The following is an 18,965-nucleotide window of genomic DNA, read 5'->3' on the forward strand; positions in this document are numbered from 1 at the left end:
GAAGTAGGAAAAAATGTTTGATGCTATCTTGACATTTTGAAAAATCAGCAACTCATTCATGAATTTTGTAGCTTATTCCTTGTCTTTTGCTTCATATTTCTTTGCAAGTGCCGGCCAATATTATCTGTGTCTCCCTGATTCAACAACAACAACATACCCAATGTAATCCCACATAGTGAGAAGTTAGGAGTGTCTCCCTGATTCCATTTATATAAAGGCAACTCATCATTTATTTCATTACTACACTTCATATTATTGCTTCACTATGAAAATAGCACTCCCGCTACAGTTTTCGTTCATCGCCACACTGGTGGTACTTCTGATTAGTTCTAATATTTCTGGAGGATATGGCCAATGTTTGGGGGATCAAAAAGCCTTGTTGCTTAAATTCAAGAATAGCCTTACGTTTGATTCCTCTTTGTCAACCAAACTAGTAAGGTGGGATCAAAACACTGACTGTTGCCAGTGGCCAGGTGTAAGTTGTGATCAGGAAGGTCATGTGCTTGTTCTCGAACTGGACAACGAAACAATTTCTGGTGGTGTTGAGAATTCAAGCAGTCTCTTCGATCTTATGTATCTTGAGAAGCTGAATTTAGCTTATAATGACCTAAAATCTGTTCAAATACCAACAGAAATTTATAAGCTCACAAACTTGATATACCTGAATTTATCAGATGCTGGTTTTGTTGGGCAGATTCCAATGGAATTGTCAAGATTGACAAAGTTAGTGTCCCTTGACCTTTCTTACAACAACTTGAGAATTGATATACATGGTAGTAATTCAACCTCATCTCTCTTTCCCCAGTTGGAAGTACTGAAGTTGGTTTCATGCGAGTTGCAGAATTTTCCAGACCTTAAAAACCAGTCCCATATGTCCGAATTAGACCTTTCGGACAATAATATTAAAGGGAAAATACCAAGCTGGATTTGGAGTGTTGGAAATGGAGGCTTAAAATATCTGAATCTTTCATGCAATCTCCTGGAGTCTCTAGAAAAACCTTATAATATATCTACCACTCTGAGGGTTATTGACTTGCATTCTAATAGTAAACTTACGGGACAAATACCAACTTCGATATGCAATCTACATCAGCTTCAGTTACTTGATATGTCAAATAACTCCATTAACAACAGAATACCTCCTTGTTTATTCCAAAAGATTCACCATCTCAGGGTGTTGAATCTAGGTAGAAACAAGATAAGTGGCCTTATTCCTGATACATTTCCGCGGAATTGCAATTTGGAAATTTTATCCCTCAACAACAATATGTTAGAAGGAAAAGTTTCAAGATCCTTGAATAGATGTGCATATCTTGAGGTATTTGACATTGGAAATAATAAGATTAGAGATACATTCCCATGCATGTTGAAGAAATTATTTAATTTACATGTCCTAGTCTTGAGGTCGAACATGTTCTATGGGAATCTCAAATGTCCTATAGCTAATCAAACATGGCCAAGGCTCCAAATTATAGATCTTGCTTCAAACAATTTCAACGGATATCTGCTACCACAATACTTCTCAAACTTGGAAAAAATGATGCCGAGTAGCAAATTTCCAGAGCCAGAGTACTTGAGAGTTGAAGTCTTCAACTATGGCAAGTACTATCTAGACAGAGTAACTGTAGTTCTCAAAGGTCGGGAGATAGAGATTGTAAAACTTCTTGCAATTTTTACGTCGATTGATTTCTCTTGCAATAACTTTCAAGGGGAGATACCCGAGGTATTGGGAGATCTCAAATTGCTTTACCTTCTTAACTTATCACACAATGCTTTGACAGGAAGAATACCACAGGCCCTTGGAAAGTTAACTCAGCTTGAATCCTTAGATCTTTCAGTTAACCAGTTAAGTGGGAGGATTCCGGACGAGCTCGTAGGTCTCACATTCCTTTCTTTCTTGAACCTATCTTTTAATCAACTTTCTGGTAGGATTCCAAGAGGCAACCAATTTCAGACGTTCTCAGCAGATTCCTTTGAAGGGAACACGGGGTTGTGCGATTTTTCGTTAAAGAAAACATGCAGTGACATCAAAGTGAATGAATTATCACAACCTAGCAGCCATTCTGAACATGAAATTGATGGGAAGTATATAAGTTTTGCCTTGGGATCTTCTGTGTGTTTTGGCATTGTAACCTGGCTGCTTTTGTATAGCCAAAGATACAATGAGCTTGTTGATAGACTTCTTTTCAGAATTTTGGGTCAGCACAAAAAAAGTGGTAGGAATAAAAACAAAAGGAGGTCAAGGTAAGTTAAGGAATTTGTTGTAGAATGTAAAGTACATAGGCCAAGGAAGTTGCAGCAGTATGACTATAAGCTATGAAGTAAGATATTTTACGTACTTTCTGTGGTATGAAGGAGTTCATATATAATACTCTTCAGATTGGTTTTTCTTTGTTTTTTGTATGGGGAAGGGGATGTTCCTTACATTCCCTCTACGTGGAATTATGCCTATTTTAATGTCACTGTCTATTACAAGCTCAAGTAGTGTAAATTCAGACAAAGTAAATTATGGGAAGTTTTCAGATCTTACCTTATGTGATTGACATTTTAGGTTGACTTGCATATGCACAACCCAAGTCAACAGAAAACTACAGAGAAATTAAACCAAATTGGAATTTGTCTAGTTGGAGATTAAGAACTACAGTAGAGACAAAGAACAGCCGTCCTCACCCATGCAATGCCTAAAAGAAAAAGACAGAAACATCAACTTTGTTTGGATTTTAAAACATCTGAGGTAGGACCTCATTAGACAAAATGGTGATATACTGTCTTGACCTTTTCAAAAATCAAAATCGGAGCAAATCATTCAATTTAGTTGCTCATTCCTTGTCTTTCCGAGTGCCGGCCAAGATTATCTGTTGCCCCTGATTCCATTTGTATAAATGCAATTCATCATTCAATTTCATTACTGCACTTATAATATTGCCTCACTATGAAAATATCACTCCTGCTACAGATTTCTTTCATCGTCGTGTTGGTGGTGTTTCTGATTAGTTCTAATATTTCTCCCATGTTTGGCCATTGTTTGCGCGATCAAAAGGCCTTGTTGCTTAAACTCAAGAATGGCCTTACATTCGATTCTTCTATGTCAATCAAACTGGTCAGATGGGATCAAAACACTGATTTTTGCCAGTGCCCCGGCGTAAGTTGTGATCAGAAAGGTCATGTGCTTGTTCTAGAACTGGACAATGAAACAATTTCCAAGGAGATGGTGAATAATCACTTGCAATTCCTGGACTTGGATAATAACAAACTTGCTATCTACCATTTTGTAGGCCAAAAATTTTGCGCCAACAATTTTTTTCAACCCGGCATCCTCAGTTTTGAATTTCTTTTCGAGCGCAATCCACGGTTCTTTTGACTTCTCCACATTACTCTAGACATTATACAGATCGTCCTCCAGTCCGTTAAGAATATAATTCATGCACAAAAAATCAAAATACTTCCACGCCTCAGTCATGAGAAAGCGTTCATTTTCTGAAGTTTCGTCACGCTGAACATGAACAACTTCTTTAATGAACTTCTATAGACTTTGTTACACTTAAGTTTCAATGATGACAATAGGGCAAATCTAACTTACCCACTGTCTTATTGATTGCAGTAATTCGGGAAGATCCAAAACAAAGTGAAACGATATAATGGAAGACATGATTGCAGTAAATCATGAGATTCAAAATGGAAGGGAAACACAGCCATAAAACAAAAGGGAAACAAATCAAGTGCAATAACCACAAATCACTCCCTCGATTCCGGGTATGGAAAGCAAGCACTTAAATGAATCCAGCTCATCTCTCATGAAGGAATCGGAGGCACCTCTTGGGTCAAATATCATTAGAATATCATTTGAAAAATTACATTTAGGCAGGCAAGTTCAACAAGAAAAAAGGAAGACAGACGCATTCAAAATAACTGTGGCTGAAGAAGAAGAAGAAGAAGAAGAAGAAGAAGAAGAAGAAGAAGAAGAAGAAGGAGGAGGAGGAGAAGATGATATGAACATTGCTATGCTTTCCAAAGTGATAACAAACATGATGAAGAAGAACAGATACAGCAGAAGAGGCAAATCAAACTTCAGAAATGATAAGATGAACAATGATAACGACAAAAACGATGAAAGATGCTGTGAGTGTGGGAAACATGGACACATCCAAGCAGGATGTCCTGAACTGAAAAAGAAACTTAGTAGAAACTTTCAAAAGAAGAAATCTTTTGGAGCTTGGAGTGATGAAGAAGAATCTGATCAAGAAGAAATTGCCTACATATGCTTCATGGTCATCAATGATGATAGCAATGAAGACTCAGGTGAACTTGGTCTCATGGCTGACGAAGGTACAAGTGAGGTACGTCTTCCTACATGTCCAAATTGTCATGAACTTCAAGAATTTATCGACATTGCTCTTGCAGATATGGAGAAAGTTCTAAATGAACTTCGAAAAATTCAAAGAGAAAAGAAAGATTGGGCGTTAAAATTAGAAGTATGTGAAATTGAGAGGGATATGCTTCAAGAGGAAGTTAATGAACTTCAACTTCAACTGAGTGGATTACGAAAATCCGCTAGTCATAGTTCTGTTAAATCAAATCAATATGTTTCTCATAAATTTACAACTAGAAATACTTCTTCATGTATTCATTATGGTAAAAGTGGGCACAAATCTAATCATTGCAGGTATAGAATTAAAACAGAGAAAGGCTATGAAAATTCTAATAACCCCTTATGCATCTACTGTGGAAAATTTGGTCATTCCTCTAACCATTGCAGGCTTAAAAACAACAAGAAATGGGTCTGGCGACCCAAGGCCTCAAGTCAAGCTAACACTCAGAATGCTAACCATTTAGGATCCAAGCAAGCTTGGGTACTAAGAACAATTAATTTTTTATTGCAGGAACAACGCAAGAGGAATAGAAAAGGGAAATGGTATCTTGATAGCACATGTTCCAGTCATATGACTGGTGACAAACAAGTGTTCAAAACAGTCACCAAATTCGATGAAGGAACTATCACATTTGGAGATAAATCAAAAGGGAATGTAATTGGAGTTGGAAGAGTCCATCTCAGCTCAACATGTGATGTAGATGAAGTATACCTAGTTGATGAACTTGGTTACAACCTTCTCAGTATCAGTCAACTATGCGACAATGACTATGAGGCTCGTTTTAAAAAAATCTGGTTGGCTTATTGAAGACGAATTAGGTAAAGTTATTCTTTCTGAAAATAGAGACAAAAATGTATATACTATATGCAACATGGACAGTCTTGGTAATCAAATATGTCTAGATTCTATGATTAATGATCCTTGGGTATGGCACACAGAAAGCCATGCTAGCATGCATATTATTCAAAAAATCTCTAACCTCGATCTTGTCATTAGTCTTCCAAAACTAGATTTTTCAAAAGATAATATTTGTGATGCATGTCAATTAGGAAAACAAACTCGATCATCCTTTAAAATCAAAAATATTGTATCTACTACTAAACCTTTTCAACTCCTGCATATGGATCTGTTTGGTCAAACTAGAACTGCTAGCATTAGTGGTAGAAAATATGCCTTTGTTATCGTAGATGATTTCTCTCATTTCAGTTGGGTTATGTTTCTGGGTCATAAAGATGAAGCTCAAAAGAATTTTGAAATCTTTTGTAAGAAGGTACATCGTGAAAAAGGATATTACATTTTTACTATCAAAAGTGACCATGGAGGAGAGTTCGAAAGCAGAGTTTTTGAAAACTTTTGTAATGATCAAGGAATATCTCATAACTTCTCTTCGCCAAGATCACCTCAACAGAATGGAGTGGTAGAGCATAAGAACAGAACTTTACATGACATGGCAAGAACCATGATTGTGGAAAACTCTCTACCTCACCACTTCTGGGCGGAAGCTGTAAGTACTGCATGTCATATTATCATTAGATGTCTGATTCGACCCCTTCTCAAAAAGACTCCATATGAACTGTGGAATGGTAAGAAACCCAACATCAGTTACTTCCCACCCATTTGGATGTAAATGTTTCATTCACAATAATGGTATCCAAAAAGTGACGAAGGTATCTTTCTTGGTTATTCTCCTTCAAGTAGAGCATATAGAGTCTTTAATAAAAATAACCTTTGCATTGAGGAATCCATTCATGTTGTTTTTGTAGATACTAACACTCACTTAAGGAATGTAAAACTTCCTGAAGATGAGGAAATCTCTATTGTTCCAAAGTTTGTTGTTGCAGGAAAAGATAGTCAATATCAGTCGACTGATTAGCAAAATCAGTCAACTGAAGAACACATTGAAATCCAGGAACCAGCTTCTACTGAACAGTCAATCACAAATATTCCAAATGAATGGAAAAGTGAACCTGGATATCCTCACAAGTTCATCATTGGAAATCCACAAGAATGTATCACTACCAGAAGCTCAACTCTCACATGGCCTTAATATCACAACTTGAACCAAAAAAGGTTGATAAAGCCCTTAAAGGCGTCTACTGGGTCAAAGCTATGAAGTATGAACTCGATCAATTTGAAAGAAATAAAGTGTGGGATTTTGTTCCAAAACAATCAAACACTTCCACTATAGGAACTAAATGGGTCTTCAGAAATAAACTAAATGAGTCTAGTCAGGTGGTTTGTAACAAGGCAAGGCTAGTTGCTCAAGGTTACTCTCAGCAAGAAGGAATGGACTACGATGAAAATTTTGCACCTGTAGAAAGATTAGAATCCATTCGAATACCACTTGTCTTTGCTGCTCATAAAGAATTCAAGCTATTTCAAATGGATGTAAAAAGTGTGTTCTTAAATGGATATATCTCTTAAGAAGTATACGTGAAATAACCTCCTGGTTTTGTAACTACCAGCTTCCCAAACCATGCATTCAAGTTGTCTAAAGCTCTATACGGACTCAAGCAAGCTCCTAGAGCCTTGTATGAAAGACTAAGCTCCTTTATTCTAAATCAAGGCTTCAAAAGAGGTAATATCGACACAACCTTGTTTATTAAGCACTCAAATAAATGTAATCTTATTACTCAAATTTATGTTGATGATATCATCTTCGGGAGTCCTAACCCTGTATTATGTAAAGAATTCACTCATATTATGAAAGAAGAATTTAAAATGAGCATGATGGGAGAACTAACATTCTTTCTTGGATTACAAATCAAATAATTTTCAAAAGGGAGTTTTATTAGCCAAACCAAGTATACCAAGGAACTCATAAAAAAAATTTGGCATGGAAAATGCAAAGTCTATTGGAACTCCAATGAGCCCAACATCTTTGCTTGAAGAAGACAAAAATGGAAAAAATGTGGATGAAACAATGTATAGAGGAATGATTGGATTACTATTATATCCAACTGCTAGTCGACTAGACATAATGTTCAGTGTATGTAAGTGTACAGGATTTCAGTCGGCTCCAAAGGAATCTCATCTTACTGCAGTTAAACGTATTATTATATATCTCATTGGGACCACTGAATTAGGACTATGGTATGCTCATTCTAACAATTTTGCTTTAAAAGGTTTTTCAGATGCAGATTTTGCAGGTGATAGGATTGACAGGAAAAGTACTAGTGGCACATGCCAATTATTGGGAAATGCTCTAATTTCATGGCATAGTAAGAAATAAAATTATGTTGCTCTATCAACTACTGAAGCAGAATATTTAGCTGTAGGGAGTTGTTGTACACAAGTCCTTTGGATCATGCATCAACTTCTAGACTATGATTTATCTTTTACCTCTACTCCTATATTCTGTGATAATACAAGTGTTATATGTGTTGTCAAAAAAATATGTGCATCATTCTAGGGCAAAACACATTGAAATTAAACATCATTTTATTCGTGATCATATTGCAAAAGGTGATATATTGTTAGAATTCATAAGTACTGAATCGCAACTTGCTGATATTTTTACAAAACCTCTTTTGGAATAAAGATTTTGTATATTGCGTAAAAAGATTGGTATTATATCTATTTGGTGAAGAAATCCTTCATATCCTTATAAAATATTTTCTTGGTCTGCTTAATTGGTGAATGTATTAAGTTGATGTAGGTGTTATTATTACACTGGTGTCGCCGAAGAAACTCCCCAAAAGGGTCATTTCCATTTGGATTCACCTTTTCCTCTAACCGGTGCACCTCTTCAACCTCTCAAGAGATTAGATAAATAGCCCTTTTCTCTCTCATTCTCCATCACTTCTCACAAAATTTCTCTACCATGGAAAAAATAAATCTCTCATCATCGACCGCCTCAAGACAAAGCAGACGATTTCAGAAAATCCAAAATCCTGAAGAAACGGTTGATCTTGAATCATCTCTTGATTCATACTTTATCAAAACCGATAATGAAAGCAGTGAATCATCAGAGGAACTTCATATTAGTCAAAAAAGGGAAGGAAAAAGTCCCATGGAGCAAACCCCCAAAAGGCCTGCATGCAAGAAAGTGAAAGTGGAAAGCTCAGATTTTGGGCCAGCGGATAAACTGATCTTCTACGGACCAAGTGAAAAATCAAGGTTTGAGTCTTATAAGTCTAAATCTATGGCCTATGGACGCTCTGTAAGTCTTCCTCTTATGAAAAGTTTACACTGTGATGTAATTACTATCTTTGATTTTCAACGTCTCTCCTCTCTATTTGATACTATTGGAACCTCTGTATATGAAGAGCCTGTAAGGATGTTTTATGCAAATCTGTTTGTTACTGACAAAGATGACTTAGAATCAATGGTGTTAGGCACTCGGATTGTTCTTGATCCCTATCAATTTGAAAAGATATTCTCTGCTAAGTTTCATTGTTATGATGTCTTTGTACAAAATCCCTAGCCTAAAGACTTTGAAGTTTCTTTAGAAGAAGCAAAAGCCTTTATGTCTGAAAACCCTCCTGACATTGGTCCTAAAAATTTCAAGTTTGAACACCGTATTTTAGCCCATATGATAGCTACTACTCTGCTTCCTAGGACTGGGTCTCTCGGCACTTTGACTACTAGAGACATATTCGTTCTTTACTGTCTTGTGAACAATAAAAGACTTGACTGGTTTGTATGGATTCGTCAGTATATGCTCGAAAGTATCATGGATATATCCTCTTCTGCTGATTGCTTACCTTATGGCTTGCTCATCTCATATACTTGAAGTCATGAAGGTTGATTTGGCACATTTTTCACCTAAGCAAATTACAAGCACTTATGATAAGACAACATTTGCTATGATGGGTTACACCTTAAATGAAAACGGATGGTTCATGTGTGCCAAGGTTGAAAGTGCTTCAGTACAAGTTGAAGCACCCACTGAACCAATAGAGCCTTTGTCGACTACCACAAATAACCTACAGCATATTCAGCAAAGTCTAGATGAGATAAAAATCATGCTCACCATAATGAAAGAACAAGTGGACAAGATCAGGGAAGTCACCAAAGAAACAGGCAAAGATGTGGCTAAGCTCAGGATTGACATAGGAGCTACAAGGAGGCAAGGAATCAGGGCTTTCAACTCCATGACAGAAAAGATGAACAAAATCACCAAAGAAATTGATACCTCTTATGACTTTTTCTGCACCAAAGTGATAAATACCCTGAAGTACTTCCTGGAGAGAAACAAAGGCACTGTGTGTGTGTGTGTTTTAAAACAATTTTTGTTCCCTGCTTGTCTTTAGTTTGTTCATTTGGTATTTTTTTGCGCTGGTCTGTAAGAACCATCATAGTATGCCTCTGTTGAAGGCATAAACGTTACCATCCTAACTAGTTTACTTGTGACCTATATTATTATGATTGTTCTATCTGCACTTTTTTTTTCTTTTTGATTGATGCCAAAGGGGGATAAAACATGAAGGAAGATAAAACAAAGCAACCAGAGCAAAAACTCAGGGGGAGCATGCATCTTAAGCTATGAAAGGGAAGTACACTCTGTTTTACTCTATTTAATTTTTTTTTTGTTTTGTCATCATCAAAAAGGGAGAGATTGTCACACTTAAGTTTCAATGATGACAATAGGACAAATCTAACTTACCCACTTTATCTTATTGATTGCAGTAATTCGAGAAGATCCAAAACAAAGTGAAACGATATCATGGAAGACATGATTGCAGTAAATCAGGAGATTCAAAATGGAAGGGAAACACAACATAATGGAAGACAATTTGAGTGTTGTCCTTTTTCCTTAAAGCTATCAAAAATAAAGTGAAACAAATCAAGTGTAATAACCACAAATCACTCCCTGGATTTCGGGTATGGAAAGCAAGCACTTAAGTGAATCTAGCTCATCTCTCATGAAGGAATCGGAGGCACCTCTTGGGTCAAATATCATTAGAATATTGTGGTCTCAATCAAAGATCAATCTACAACGGCTCTCAAAACTCTCCTATAAGAAGATTGGCAAACTCAAGGATTAAATACACAACTATAACATCTATTTCTAAGCCTTTCTAATCCTTAGTACAAACATTGTATTCTTGAATCTACAAGTATCTCAAAAGATAGGAAGAGGTAGAACACATAAAGAAAGTTGTGTCAACTATACAAAGCATTAAAGTTATTGTACAACGTTGGTAGTGAACGTTCACAATATCATTACTACTGCAAATATTTATCAAAGATCTAAGAGAACCCTTGTGACCCAAGAAAACTGGACGTAGGTAACACACCGATACTGAACCAGTATAAAAACGGTTGTGTCTCTTTTACCTTATGTTCTTTTCATTTTACTCTACTGAAGTCAAACATTGTATAAAGTCTAGTCGACTAAATTCACACTCAGTCAACTAAGCAATTAAAATCGGCTACAATTCACCCCTCCCCCTTGTATTTTCCGACTTAAATTCGTCAAGTAGAAGAACATCTTCTGCTGCCACCGCTTGAAATCAATCCCAAAAATAATTTTGGGCTTTTCTGCCGTGTCTGTGCCAATGCAGGTGTTGTTCCACTTGTCGATGAATTGGCAGTCACCATAGGAACAAGTCATCATTTCTGTAAAAAGAATAACACAAACAAATATTTAATATACGGCGAAGTTTTTATATCTTCAAATCGAATAAAACTGGAGTAGAAAATCACGTAGATTGTAATTTCCAATGGAGTAGAAAATCGCTAGAATTTTAATCTCCAAATAACAGATAATAAACCAAAACAGAATATACGTTTACTATTGGAGTAGAAAACCACGAAGGCTTTAATCTCCAAAACGGGAGTAGAAAATCACGCATGTTTTAGTCTCCAGAACAGTATGTATAACACAAATACAGAATATAAAATTAAGTTCCTTAAGCTTGTTAGTAAACTGTATTTGTAAAATAATTCTGAAGAAGAAAAACAACGTATAAACAAAAATGTAGAAGAAACAGAATTTAATTCGAGCCCATTGAATTGACAGTATTTTCTTGAGAAACTTAATCCACTCCTAGTACTTGAGGGTGTGGATTATTTCCTCCCAGGATAGAACGGATTACACACTGGTGTAGCGGTACTTCAAACCCCAGTGTTTCAGCGAATTAACACGCAGCAAATCACACGTACGTTGTTTGTTTTGTAAGAAAACAATGCAGAAAGGAAGAGGAGAATTTAGAAATTTCGTAAGAAAAATCTGAGGAATGACCTATATATAGCCAGCAGGTTGGGTTTAAATAAGAAGGTGCAAATCTTCAATATGACCGTTCGCGTAAAATGGCTATTACGTAAATAGACAAATAAATTTTGTTGCTGCTTCTCAACTCTTTAAGAGCTAGAAGAAGTGTAATCATATATATACTCAACAAATGAGCTTTCCCCCTCCAATATACTTTGTGAAAATCAAATTTTCATTTTTCCCTTCATTTCCCGTTCACCCTCTTTTAAGCTAAATCAAGCTTAAAAACCCAACACGATTTTCCTTTAAAGAAAACGTGCAGTGACACCAAAGTACTGAATGAATTGCCATAACCTAGCAGCCAGTCAGACCATGATATAGTAGATGGGAAATATATAAGTTTTGCCTTGGGATCTTCTGTGAGTTTTGGCATTGTGCTTTTGCATAGCCGAAGATACAATGAACTAGTTGATAGACTACTTTTCAGAATTTTGGGTCCAGCACAAAAAGAGTGGAATGAATAAAACACGAAGGAGGTCAAGGTAAGTTAAGGTTTGATGTAGAACAAAAGGCTAGTAAATTTGTTGCAGTATGACTATTAGAATTTAAATTCAATGTTTTAAATTATGTGTTCTAAGATAAACCTGCATGTTGTTAATTGATATTTTATACGTCAATACCACACAAGAGAGGGGTGATTTGTGTAGTGCCCATTTTTCGCGTGCACAAATTATAGAAGGACCTGGTTCTTCTATGTGTTCCAATTACTACTGTTGCGGAATAATAAGTACAAAAAATAAATAACACAGAGATTTTTACTTGGAAAACACCTGGCTCAAAAGGTGAAAAAACCACGACCTACTTCCCAGTAGGATTTTCCCAAAACTCTTTACTAAATCAGTGAGCCAAAACAGCATTTACAAAAACTCTTTTGTAAACCTAGGATTACCTCTAACCCTTTGTAGCAAACTAGCCTCTAGCTATTTGCGACAAACTTCAAGTTAACTCGAACTTGAATACACAAAATACCTATTACAGACGCTTCTAGATAAATCTAAAAAGGTACAAGTTAAAACCACCTACTACAAATAACTAGACTAAAAGACAACAGTTGGAACTGGTTCATCTAGCTGGTTCATAAACTTTGATAAACTTTGTTGTTGTGGAACAGGTTCAAGTACCGGTTCCACTGAAGTTTGAGAATTATTTTGTTCTATTCCCCCTTGTCATATTGTCGGTGATAGATGAACATGTTCCATCACCTGTTCTTTCCTCCAAAGATGCTTCAATCTGGGTTGTGGTTTCATTTAAGTGTTTAACCATCCCAATTGCTTCATCATCCCGTTCCTGTCTCTCAAAAACATTGTTAGTTTCTTCAAAAACCACATGTACACTTTCTTCAACACATATAGTTCTTTTGTTATAAACTTTATAAGCTTTACTATGTGAAGAATATCCCAAGAATAAACCTTCATTACTTCTGGGATCAAACTTACCTAGGGAGTCCTTACCATTGTTGTGCACAAAGCACTTGCATCCAAATGCCCTAAGATGGGATATGTTTGGTTTTCTCCCTTTAAGTAACTCATAGGGAGTCTTCTCTACTAGAGGTCTTATCATGCACCTACTTATGATATAGCATGCAATATTTACAGCTTCTGCCCAGAAGTTGTGGGGCAGCTTACTAGAAAGAAACATAGTCCTAGCCATATTTTCAAGAGTCCTATTCTTTCTTTCAACTACTCCATTTTGTTGTGGAGTTCTAGGGCCAGAAAAATTATGATTTATGCCATGCACATCACAAAATTCAGCAAATTTAGCATTTTCAAATTCAGTACCATGATCATACCTAATTGATGCAAGTTGATTTCCTAATTGTTTCTGAGTTTTTCTAACAAAGGAAATGAACATGTCAAATGCTTCACCTTTAGATGTTAAAAACAGTGTCCAGGTAAACCTAGAATAATCATCAACAAGCACCATCAAATACCTCTTACCACCTCTATTTAATGTTCTCATTGGACCACAGAGATCCATATGAACCAGTTTCATCGTTTAGTTGGTAGTTACTACTTTCTTGCATTTAAAAGAGGATCCTACCCGCTTCCCCCTTGCACCAGCCTCACAAACATCTTCCTTGAACTTAATGTTAGGGAGTCCTATCACCAAGTCCTTGGAGACTAATTTGTTGAGTTGACTTAGACTTGCATGTCCAAGCCTCTTATACCAAAGGAGGGGATCACTATCCATTACGCTTAAGCAGGTTAGTTCATTCTCTAAAAGTGTGGACAGATCTATAATATATATATTATTCACTCTTTTGCCCTGCAAAACAATCTTGTGAGTGATAAGATTTATCACAAAATATTTAGTAGAGGTGAATGCTACCAAGTTACCTCTATCACATAATTGTGACACACTGATTAAGCTATACTTCAAGCCGTCTATCAAGTAGACATTCTCAATGGAATGAGAGTCATCCTTACCTACCTTACCAACCCCAATCATTTCAACTTTATTTCCATTTTCAAAGGAGACATTTCCTCCTTTGAGGTCCTCAAGTGAAAGGAACTGGTCCTTGCTTCCTGTCATATGCTTTGAGCAGCCACCGTTCATGTACCATATTTGGCTGCTCCCCTTCACTTGAGCCTACAAAAGGAAATCAGGGGTTAGTCTTAGGAACCCAAACTAGTTTGGGTCCCTTTCTATAAGCAAAAGGATGAATTAAATTCTTTTTAGCCCAACTTGGTAACCAATTCTTCCCTTGAACAAAATTTTTGTTCTTTTGACTGGCCCTTTCTTTTGCGTTACATTCACTTTTATAGTGACCAGTCTTACCACAGAGAGTACAAATCTTGTTATCAGGAAGAGTGAGGCACTTGCATTTAGGGTCCCACTTAGGTAGCTGATTCCCAAAGCCAAGTCCTCTTTTATTGCTACTGTGATGTTCCTGTAGCCATGACAAAGCATCGGAGGACCTGTTCCATTTACTAGTTTTGTCTAGTTCATGCTTGACCTTGCCTAGATCCTCCTTTAGCACTCTTACCTGCTCATCCTTCATATACAACTCATCTTTCAGTTTGCTTACATTTTCTTCTAAAGTAAGTTGTGTGCAATTAATTGTCTTCTTACTGGTTCCTAGTTTCAGTTTTAGATTTTCATATTTTAACTCAAGAACATTTGCTTCAAATGTATGAACCTGGTTCTTCAAAGCAGTATTTTCACTCACGGTCTCACTAACTCTGAGCTCCAGGTTCTTACACTTTACTTTTAAAATCACACAATCCTTAGACAGTTGTTTTTTTTCTTTATTTATTACCTCAGATTCATCAATGAAATCAAGCAATAATTCAGAGAGTTTTTCTTTAGACAAAAACTTAATCTTGTCTTTGAGATGAATTATACTTACCTTAGATTCCTCATCTGATTCTCCAATTTTCATAAGTGCTTGTTCATCTCCATCTTCATCATATGATTCCTCATCTGAACTTTCTCTCCAAGCAGCAACCATAACCTTTGTTGATCCTTTGTTCTTCTTGGGATGAACCTGTTTCTTCTTCCTGTTGCTTCGTTCAGATCTTTCCTTCTTCCTATAAATTTCCTACTGAGGGCAGTTCTTGATGTGATGATCAGTCTTCCCACACGTATAGCAACCCTCATTGGTCATTTTTTCAGGAACCCTTGCTTTGTTGTAATTTCCACCTCTTGAAGAACTTTTTCTTCTCATAAGGTATTTCTTGAAGTCCTTGGTTATCATAGATATTTCATCTTCCTCCAGATCAGCACCTTCAGTGATTCTGAGTGCCGGACTCCTTTTCTTCTTAGGTACATCCATCTTCATGGTCTGCCTTCTAAGTTCATAAGCAGTGAGATTTTCATTTAGCTCATCCAACCTAAGAGTTGCAACGTTCTTAGATTCCTGAATTGCAGTGATTTTTCTTTCCCAAGAAACTGGTAGAACCCTAGTCAGAATCTTCTCAACTTTGTATTCTTCAAGAAGAGTCCTTCTAAGAGACTTCAGTTCATTAGTCAGTGTGGTGAACCTTGTATACATCTCTTGGATAGTCTCTCCTTCCTTCATAGAGAAATTCTCATATTGAGAATATAGTAAAGTACCTCTGGACCTCTTCACCTGAGCAGTTCCTTCATGAGCCACTTGCAAGGTGTCCCAAATCTCCTTAGCAGTAGTACAACTTTGAATTCTGTTGTACTCGTCTGGACTAAGTACACACACAAGCCATTTATTGGCCTTAGCATTCTTCTCCCATTTCCTCAAGTCGTCAGCAGTGTAGTCAGCTCTTATTTTTGGGACCTCTTCTCCTTCGGTATTTATCTTCATGGTAGCCAATGGACCATCTGTGACAATGTCCCATAGTTCATAGTCTTCTCCTATGATGTGGTCTCTCATTCTGGTTTTCCACCAGGAGTAGTACTGGCCATTGACGAGTGGTGGCCTAGCAGTGGATTGCCCTTCCCAGTTTCCAGGTGGTACACTCATCTTGATCTTCTCCTATGTTGTTAGCCTATTCAAGGATAACCTGCTCTGATACCAATTGATATTTTATACGTCAATACCATACAAGATGGGGTGATTTGTGTGGTGTCCAATTTTACGCGTGCACAGATTATAGAAGGACCTGGTTCTTCTATGTGTTCCAATTACTACTGTTGCGGAATAATAAGTACAAAAAATAAATAACACAGAGATTTTTACGTGAAAAATACTTGGCTCAAAAGGTGAAAATACCATGACCTACTTCCTAGTAGGATTTTCCCAAAACTCTTTACTAAATCAGTGAGCCAAATCAGCATTTATAAAAACTCTTTTGTAAACCTAGGATTACCTCTAACCCTTTGTAGCAAACTAGCCTCTAGCTATTTGCGACAAACTTCAAGTTAACTCTAACCTTAAAATACAAAGTACCTATTACAGACGCTTCTAGATAAAGCTAAAAAGGTACAAGTTAAAACCACCTACTACAAATAACTAAACTAAAAGACAATAGTTGGAACTGGTTCATCTAGCTGGTTCAAAAACTTTGATAAACTTTGTTATTGTGGAACACGTTCAGGTACCGGTTCCACTGAAGTTTGAGAATTGTTTTGTTCTATTCCCCCTTGTTATGTTGTCGGGGATAGATGAACATGTTCTATCACCTATTCCTTCCTCCAGAGATGCTTCAGCCTGGGTTGTGGTTTCATTTAAGTGTTTAACCAGCCTAATTGCTTCATCATCCTGTTCCTGTCTCTCAAAAAGAATGTTAGTTTCATCAAAAACCACATGTACACTTTCTTCAACACACATAGTTCTTTTGTTATAAACTTTATAAGCTTTACTATGTGAAGAATATCCCAAGAATACTCCCTCATCACTTCTGGGATCAAACTTACCTAGGGAGTCATTACCATTGTTGTGCACAAAGCACTTGCATCTAAATGCCTTAAGATGGGATATGTTTGGTTTTCTCTCTTTAAGTAACTCATAGGGAGTCTTCTCTACTAGAGGTCTTGTTATGCACCTATTTATAATATAGCATGCAATATATATAGCTTCTGCCCAGAAGTTGTGGGGCAGCTTACTAGAAAGAAGCATAGTCCTAGCCATATTTTCAAGAGTCCTATTCTTTTTTTCAACTACTCCATTTTGTTGTGGAGTTATAGGGCCAGAAAAATTAGGATCTATGCCATGCACATCACAAAATTCAGCGAATTTAGCATTTTGAAATTCAGTACCATGATCATACCTAATTGATGCAAGTTGATTTCCTAATTGTTTCTGAGTTTTTCTAACAAAGGAAGTGAACATGTCAAATGCTTCACCTTTAGATGTTAAATATAGTGTCCAGGTAAACCTAGAATAATCATCAATAAGCACCATCACATACCTCTTACCACCTCTACTTAATGTTCTCATTGGACCACAGAGATCCATATGAACCAGTTCCATCGTTCTGGTGGTAGTTACTACTTTCTTGCATTTAAAAGAGGATCCTACCCGCTTTCCCCTTGCACAAGCCTCACAAACTTTATCTTCCTTGAACTTAATGTTAGGCAGTCCTATTACCAAGTTCTTGGAGACTAATTTGTTGAGTTGACTTAGACTTGCATGTCCAAGCCTCTTATGCCAAAGGAACGGATCACTATCCAGCACGCTTAAGCAAGTTAGTTCATTCTCTGAGAGTGTGGACAGATCTATAATATATATATTATTCACTCTTTTACCCTGCAAAACAATCTTGTTAGTGATAAGATTTATCATAAAATATTTAGTAGAGGTGAATGCTACCAAGTTACCTCTATCACACAATTGTGACACACTGATTAAGCTATACTTCAAGCCGTCTATCAAGTAGACATTCTCAATGGAATGAGAGTCATCCTTACCTACCTTACCAACCCCAATGATTTAAACTTTCTTTCCATTTCCAAAGGAGACATTTCCTCCTTTGAGGTCCTCAAGTGAAAGGAACTAGTCCTTGCTTCCTGTCATATGCTTTGAGCAGCCACTGTTCATGTACCATATTTGGCTGCTCCCCTTCACTTGAGCCTACAAAAGGAAATCAGGGGTTAGTCTTAGGAACCCAAACTAGTTTGGGTCCCTTTCTATAAGCAAAAGGATGAATTAAGTTCTTTTTAGCCCAACTTGGTAACCAATTCTTCCCTTGAACAAAATTTTGTTCTTTTGACTAGCCCTTTCTTTTGCGTTACATTCACTTTTATAGTGACCAGTCTTACCACGGTGAGTACAAATCTTGTTATCAGAAAGAGTGAGGTACTTGCTTTTAGGGTCCCACTTAGGTAGCTGATTCCCAAAGCCAAATCCTCTTCTATTGCTACTATGATGTTCCAGTAGCCATGACAAAGCATCGGAGGACCTGTTCCATTTTCTAGTTTTGTCTAGTTCATGCTTGACCTTGCCTAGATCCTCCTTTAGCACTCTTACCTGCTCATTCTTCCTATACAACTCATCTTTCAGTTTGCCTAAATTTTCTTCTAAAGTTAGTTGTGTGCAATCAATTGTCTTCTTACTGGTTCCTAGTTTCAGTTTTAGATTTTCAGATTTTAACTCAAGAACATTTGCTTCAAATGTATGAACCTGGTTCTTCAGAGTAGTATTTTCACTCACAGTCTCACTAACTCTGAGCTCCAGGTTCTTACACTTTACTTTTAAAATCACACAATCCTTAGACAGTTGTTGTTTTTCTTTATTTATTAGCTCAGATTCATCAATGAAATCAAGCAATAATTCAGAGAGTTTTTCTTTAGACAAAAACTTAATCTTGTCTTTAAGATGAATTATACTTACCTCAGATTCCTCATCTGATTCTCCAATTTTCATAAGTGCTTGTTCATCTTCATCTTCATCATATGATTCCTCATCTGAACTTTCTCCCCAAGCAGCAACCATAACCTTTGTTGATCCTTTGTTCTTCTTG

The 18,965-nt window shown here is 36.7% G+C and overlaps 4 protein-coding genes across 4 annotated transcripts; 2 read left to right on the forward strand and 2 right to left on the reverse strand.

Annotated features, from left to right (window-relative positions):
- Positions 1–265: 265 nt before the first annotated feature.
- LOC104098007 (receptor-like protein 43) lies at positions 266–6,765 on the forward strand. The gene is made up of 4 exons (XM_018771416.3): positions 266–2,244; positions 3,106–3,211; positions 3,801–4,337; positions 4,881–6,765. The coding sequence occupies exons 1-4, from the start codon at positions 266–268 to the stop codon at positions 5,175–5,177; spliced, it is 2,919 nt and encodes a 972-aa protein (XP_018626932.3). The 3' UTR covers positions 5,178–6,765.
- Positions 6,378–6,794, forward strand: LOC108945454 (uncharacterized mitochondrial protein AtMg00820-like). The gene has a single exon (XM_018771418.1). The coding sequence runs from the start codon at positions 6,378–6,380 to the stop codon at positions 6,792–6,794; it is 417 nt and encodes a 138-aa protein (XP_018626934.1).
- Positions 6,795–15,130: 8,336 nt separating this feature from the next.
- LOC138904583 (uncharacterized) lies at positions 15,131–16,027 on the reverse strand. The gene has a single exon (XM_070193090.1). The coding sequence runs from the start codon at positions 16,025–16,027 to the stop codon at positions 15,131–15,133; it is 897 nt and encodes a 298-aa protein (XP_070049191.1).
- A 570-nt stretch (positions 16,028–16,597) lies between these two features.
- LOC138904584 (uncharacterized) lies at positions 16,598–18,937 on the reverse strand. Its single transcript, XM_070193091.1, has 3 exons — positions 18,173–18,937; positions 16,921–17,752; positions 16,598–16,821 (listed from the first exon to the last, which is right to left on the reverse strand). Exons 1-3 carry the CDS (start codon positions 18,935–18,937, stop codon positions 16,598–16,600), a joined length of 1,821 nt encoding a protein of 606 aa, XP_070049192.1.
- Between the last annotated feature and the right edge of the window lie 28 nt (positions 18,938–18,965).

Source organism: Nicotiana tomentosiformis, chromosome 2, assembly GCF_000390325.3.
Source record: "Nicotiana tomentosiformis chromosome 2, ASM39032v3, whole genome shotgun sequence".
Classification (NCBI taxonomy): Eukaryota; Viridiplantae; Streptophyta; class Magnoliopsida; order Solanales; family Solanaceae; genus Nicotiana; species Nicotiana tomentosiformis.